The sequence below is a fragment of the Ostrea edulis genome, chromosome 4, assembly GCF_947568905.1.
Source record: "Ostrea edulis chromosome 4, xbOstEdul1.1, whole genome shotgun sequence".
Classification (NCBI taxonomy): Eukaryota; Metazoa; Mollusca; class Bivalvia; order Ostreida; family Ostreidae; genus Ostrea; species Ostrea edulis.
This window is the reverse complement of record NC_079167.1, coordinates 70,168,976-70,175,362: the sequence shown is the minus strand read 5'-3', so window position 1 is coordinate 70,175,362 and position 6,387 is coordinate 70,168,976. Positions and strand designations below refer to the sequence as shown.

At 34.8% G+C, this 6,387-nt stretch overlaps 1 protein-coding gene across 1 annotated transcript in view; it reads right to left on the bottom strand.

Moving 5' to 3' along the window:
* Positions 1-440: 440 nt before the first annotated feature.
* Positions 441-6,387, bottom strand: part of LOC125670406 (chymotrypsinogen A-like) — a 30,282-nt gene continuing 24,335 nt past the window's right edge. The window contains exons 5-7 of the mRNA XM_048905544.2: positions 5,132-5,277; positions 2,980-3,034; positions 441-607 (exon numbers count right to left, since the gene is read on the bottom strand). Of these exons, the coding sequence (XP_048761501.1) occupies positions 498-607; positions 2,980-3,034; positions 5,132-5,277 (311 nt within the window). The 3' untranslated portion in view covers positions 441-497. The remainder of the gene's footprint in view (positions 608-2,979; positions 3,035-5,131; positions 5,278-6,387) is intronic.

Genomic DNA, 6,387 nt, shown 5'->3' with positions numbered 1-6,387 from the left:
GTCTGATTTGATTGGACAGTAACATGGAAACGAGGGAATTGGTACGAATGGATGTACGGGTGATGGAGAGAGAAATAAAGCGATGGGTGAATATACCAGCGGATCAAACATCTGATATAAATTTGATTGATAGAATTGTATAGGTCAAGTACGACTGCACTTCGTGTGAGTAACCTTGTTAAATAAATAAATAAAAAACCAACCAAAAAAAAAAAAAACCCACACACAACAGAATCTAAACTTCATCCAATGACGGCAAAAACATAAATGATCAAACATTTATCGCTTCGGTTGAATAATTTGTAAGTAAATCATTCAAGTAATCGTTTTAAAATAGCGTCGAACAAAGGAAATTCATTAATAATTTCCATAGAAGTCATAAAAGCTTAACGTATCGGTTCTTGCTGCATAGGTAGACATGACTTCGTGAGATTTGTAAATTAATGAGCTTGTGATTTTTTATTTTAATTTCTTTTTCTTTTTCTTTTTGTTACACGTTAAATGTCGCCATTAATGTTAAGCCAGCCGGAAGTGACATATTCAAACACGTGCGTGTATACTGGTGGACTTCCAGGTTGTCCACAGCCGAAACCCCAACTGACGAGACCTGAGAAAATAAGCCAAATTAATTATTAGTTTTGTACTTATGGAAATAATGATTCAAAATGAATAAATATTACTAGGTACAAATCTATTTTAGCATGATCATAGATTAGCACAGTATTGGTATTCTATGTTAAATCAAGAATTAGCGCACATATGATTATTCCAAAGGTGCAAAAATATTAAAACAACTAATATAGGTACATACATCCCGGTATATACAACACACTCATAACATGTGAATCGTAACTAGATAGGGAAGGAATTGCTAGACCAGTCAAATGTATTCCACGAGACTCGATCTAACTCCAAGGTTGTGAATGTCGGTGAAACTTCGCTAACCATCACATTTTTCTTCGATATGTATTATAGGATTAAACATTCTTTTTGAAGAATTTATCGATGTGTAAACTCCGGACATTTTACTCACAAACTGAATAAAAGTGCGAAGCACTTTTATGTTAAGTTTGTGAGTAAAATGGCCGGAGTTTACACATCGATAAATTCTTCAAAAAGAATGTTTGATTCTTATAATTCCAATTCATTCACTTCATTAAAAATTGCAAAAATTTGAATAGTTTCCCCGCATTATGTTATTTGTTTTCAGGCGTGTATGAATACATCGCGTTTTCGGATTTATTGATGTATAAACTCTTGTTCAGCTTTATTTTTGTCCTATCAAAACACTTGTAATAAATAACATTGGAATTATACATGTATATACAAACATATTTCCAAAAACTTATACAAAAGTTAAACGACTTCACAAATGTGAAGGTGTTGCACATCTCATGTTAAGTTCCCTAAAGGTGTTGCGTGAAAGATTGATGAAATTAAGTTATTCAAATATATGATAAAACCAATTGGAACTTATGTGAAACCAAATAAATTTAGCATGAATATGTTCCTCGAGTTTTCCACTAAAATATTGTTGCTCTGAAATTTTGTTTCACGAAGGCATTGTTGTTTTGTAAATTTCAAAAACTCTAAACGATTTCACTGATATCATTTTCAAATTCACTTGTACGTTAATTTTCCATAAGAAGGTTGGTCTACTGTGTGGTTCAGTGAATAGTGGTCGGGGAATTTAATATGTGAAGAAGTTGTCTTTTTTAACGAAGGGGTTCGAATCCCTCACGGACACAAGCTTTTTTTTCAAATTATGTTTTCAATCTCTATATTTTTTTCCTTCATTGAAACACACTTGAAGTCTTTATGAATGTTTCCTGCCATTTCTCTGTTTATTACAATATGCCGAGTTTGAAATAAACTTTCAACCTGGACATTGTTTAGTTTGTGAATGGGACTTGCAACAAACACGCCGAATACAGCATGCAATACCTGTGTTTTAATAGTCAAGGCTGCTAACGAGAACTTTTGTGTTTTTATGAGTGAAAGGTGTTGACAAAGGAATCATGCCTTTTACGAAAACCCGTTGGGAACTTTGCAAAGCTTTGAAAGAAAAAGGCCAAAACAGGGTTGAATAACTGTTAAACAGTTCAATTGGTTATATAATATGTATTCCAGTCGCAAATTGCTATGGTAAATCAATGTTTTCAGGTGCATGTACTTAGAATTTTGTTGAAATTCATTAATGCGTATTAAACTTCCCATATTTTGTTTTGTGGTCAGAGTTATGTACAGATAGTTGTAGAAAATAATATATACGAGTATAAGAGCTTTTAGACTGTAGTAGTATAGAATATCAAATATTTGATACAATCGTAACTGTATACATTGTGTCCGATACTCAGAAAAATTAAAACAATTCAATTTTCAAGATTTCAAAAATCCTGTTTAGACTATAATGTATTGACACACAAAGTGGTTTAAGCTTGCCCTTAGTACCGAGGAATACTGCAGGTGTTTAAGGAGGTATGCTACACCAGAGAAATTTGATATGGATGAAACGTGGAGAATATGTATAAAAAGATATTGAAATTGAAAACTTTCAAATTTACTTTATTTAGTCAAAAATGCAGTTTTAGTCGAAAGCAATTCGAAAAAAAAAATTAAAACCCCTGCTGGACTCGAACCCACGATCTACAGGTCAGCTAACCTACTGAGCTACTCAGCTATGCGATAACTTTTTTTAAAAATGAATAGACAAATATTGCCAATATTCATATTTTCATCCATGTTTTAAAAGGAAGTCAGCAATTATAACGATGTAGAGAACGTCCTTAAATGGCAATTACGCAATAGAGTATAAATAGGGATGAAGGTAAGCTCTACGTCACTAGTGTTTAAATACCAGACACAGAGCTCCGATTAGGGAAAGTCACCGCTTCTATGCAACACCCTCAAATTTGGGCGAAAGTTCGTGAAAATAAAAGTTGCTTTACAGTAAATGTTTATTTTGAGCAATAATCTTACCGGTGAGGTACCATTTATCATTCCTCTTACAAAGGAGAGGGCCTCCAGTGTCTCTCTGTTAAATGGAACATACTGATTTAGTGCATGCATTAAACAGGTATTGAGAGCGAGCGCTGCGATCTCTAAAGATTGGGGCAGAAAAACTTCGAGCTACATCAATTATCAACTGAAATTAGCTCCCTTAATCCTAGTGACCGTCCATTTTTATCTACCAAAGTAACATCTCGTTGACCCGAGATTATAAACTTGCGTTGACTACCACAATTTCAACCCAGTGTTATCATTATCTGTGCATTGGAAATATATGGGCTTACATGTATCAAAGGTGATACCGATCATATCCATGGTCATTCTCTCACCAGGGGGCGCTTTGCGCAATCTTCACTTTCACTCTTTCAACGCCAAGAAAATAGTTCCTGCATCCCGTGACAATTTAATCACATGATATAAACAATCATTCTCTTTTTCTTTCAATCTAAAAGTTAAGGCAACAAATGATGAACCAGACTCTTGTAATACTAGTATTCCACTGCCACATTCTCTAAATATAAAGCACCTAGCTGTTTGCTTCTTATTTTTAAAGTTTTTTCTTATTCTCTCTTTTGCTTTCGATTCCATGTTTATATCAAATTTCCACCACGTGAGTGTCCTACATAAATAAGAAAATAATGTCATAATTTGACGAAATGTTTAGTCAAAAATATAAGTGATGCATGTTAAAAACTTTTACAATATAGATTTAGTGTCCGTAGCGCACAGAATTCTGGGTACAAAATGATCCGGGAGAAGAAGATTACGTAACGACGGGGTCATTCTTTGACGTCATCATACAAATGAGGAAATGGTGGATCTAAGAGATTCTTTTGTGCAATAGAAAATTTAAACTTCTGTTTTTCCGCATCAGAAGATATAAATCGTTTACGTCTAGTCATGCCCTGCGATGCAAAACACGATGACAGACAGCCTCTTTCCCATTTGGAGTCTTTATTGGCTGAGGTTGGTTAGTACAGCATGTACATATATACTTATTATTACAAAGAAGTTCTCTATTGTTCTTACGTCTATGAATATATGTAACTGTAAGCTGATCATGAAAGGATCTCATTGTATCCCTACGCCAGCATTAAGGAGGGGGTCTAGCATGTAGCAAAATTGAATTTACGTTTATTTACTACATGCAAATGTTGAAATGCTTAATTAATCAGTGAATAAAAAATATGGATTCTGTACAATATTATATTGTCCTAATGTTTGTTTTATTTCAATGTCATTCAATTGCTACATGTACATGAAGATTATTAGGTACATTTTCAGGATTATCACCGCCTAGATATTAAGATTGATTCACTGAATATTTTCTCGTACATTTCTTTTGAAATTGACATTGCTTTCATCATGCAATAAATACATGTTTGTTACAAACTAGTTCGATCCGATTTTCTAGTACCACCCTGTCTGCAAAATTATGGAGTGTCATCAAGGTCAAAAGTGCATTGGCTGTTCCATTTAACGTAACAAATGGGTCAAGCATGTGATATTTTAGATCTTAATTCTAGTTTATATTCTTAGATAATGCATACAAATATAAATTGTCTTTCTTTGTTGTTTCATCAGGTGATGAAGGTAGCAATCATTGCAGAAAAAATTTACATGACCCGCTTACGCAGGTTATGCATTTTTTCTGCAATGCTAGCTATCTTCATCACCCGATGACACAACAAAGAAAACATTTTATTAAATATATTTTAACCGCGGTTTCCTCTACAGTATATAACTTAATTCCATTGGTAGATGTATATTAAGAGCTTACGTGGGGTGGGGAGTGAGAGTCCGACTTCACGTTGTCTTGAGCTTGATATAATATGAATATATTTGCCTATTTCTATACCTCTTCAGTTGTATATGTAAAATACTAAATGTTAGTCCTTAATATCGATTGAACCCCTCCCGAAATTGCACGGGATGGAACTGGTTTCCCTGGGCAATAATTCTGGATCCGTAGTTGCGCTCGCTCTAGCAGTATGCTTATGAAGATATTCATTTGACAAGATTACAATAATTTCAATTACAGCTCAAATGACATGCAGTTCTATGGCATATATCATAAATTCTGTGAGCTATTATCATATTTTGGTGGACGTAAGTATCCTACATTGCAGGCTCCGACTCCGCCCGCGTCCTTCCCAGCACACAGCATGGTGGTTCTGTCAAACAAGACGCCTAGCTGCTGAGAACAAATATCGGCGCTTAAAATGGGCTTGAATACTTGTTGAAGTCTATCTGAAGTATCTGTTGAACCTGATGAAAAATAAGATTCATTGCAAGTCATCAACAGGATTCAATTTTTGTTGTTGTTATGTTCGTTTGTAGACGTACCCTCGAATCTAAATATCCTATTGACAACGAAGCATTTAACTACAGTAAAAATATTTCTTAACCACAAATAAAGGCATCAAGAGAGTTATTCAAAAGCTATATGAATATCAGTTTATTAATTCAAAGTCTTGATATATGTTATGATATTTTGCTACGTTCATTAGTCTGACCCTAAGTGTGTACATGTACAAATGTGTATGTGACGTCATCGTTTGTTGTGTAGTTCATCCATCTTGGACTGAAACATGGTGCCAGAAGTCTGCAGCTTTCCCACGCCGACTTCAGCAGATTCCAGCGCCCTTCTAGTGTAAGCATAAGTCAGCATTGACTTTTTGTCTACGCTAATCGACACTAAATATTCTAGCTTTTTATTTTATTCCCGCTGATTCTTGACGCTATATTTTAGCTATATTGTACATGTGGTTGGCGCTTGGTACATCTTTTCTCGAAAGTATAGCATCGAGAAATTGCCGGTTCCTGCTCTTATGCTGGAAAAAGATGTCAGAGGTAATTGGAAATTCTGTAGAGCGCAATGGTCAAACTATGAGGTTGCAACACAGCTTATCGAAAAAAAAGATGTACCTATACGTATTGCCACATTTCTCAAGATGATGGATAAATACTGCTGTCAAATATATAAAAAAAATCTCCTGCTCTCCGAGAAAGACAACAATGACATTGATAAGATTCTGGAAGACCTTGATCGCCACTTATGCCAAAACCAACCTCATATTTGAACGTTACATTTCTAACACAGCGGAAAAAATTACCAGTAATTTGTTTGATAACTATCTATGTAGACTCAGAGAAACGTGTGAATTTGTGTTTTTGTAAACGAAATGATACTTGATAGAAATGTGCTGGATACGAAGGACCAGGGAGTTCGTGGGACACAACTACCGGAGTCGACGTTTACTATAGACAGTGATATTGACATGTGCAAGAAAGAACTTTTAATCAGCTTAAGAAACTACAAGGGCAGAGTGCAACAGGAGCTACTGCTTTACCACAAGTCAATTTTGCATCAAAAGG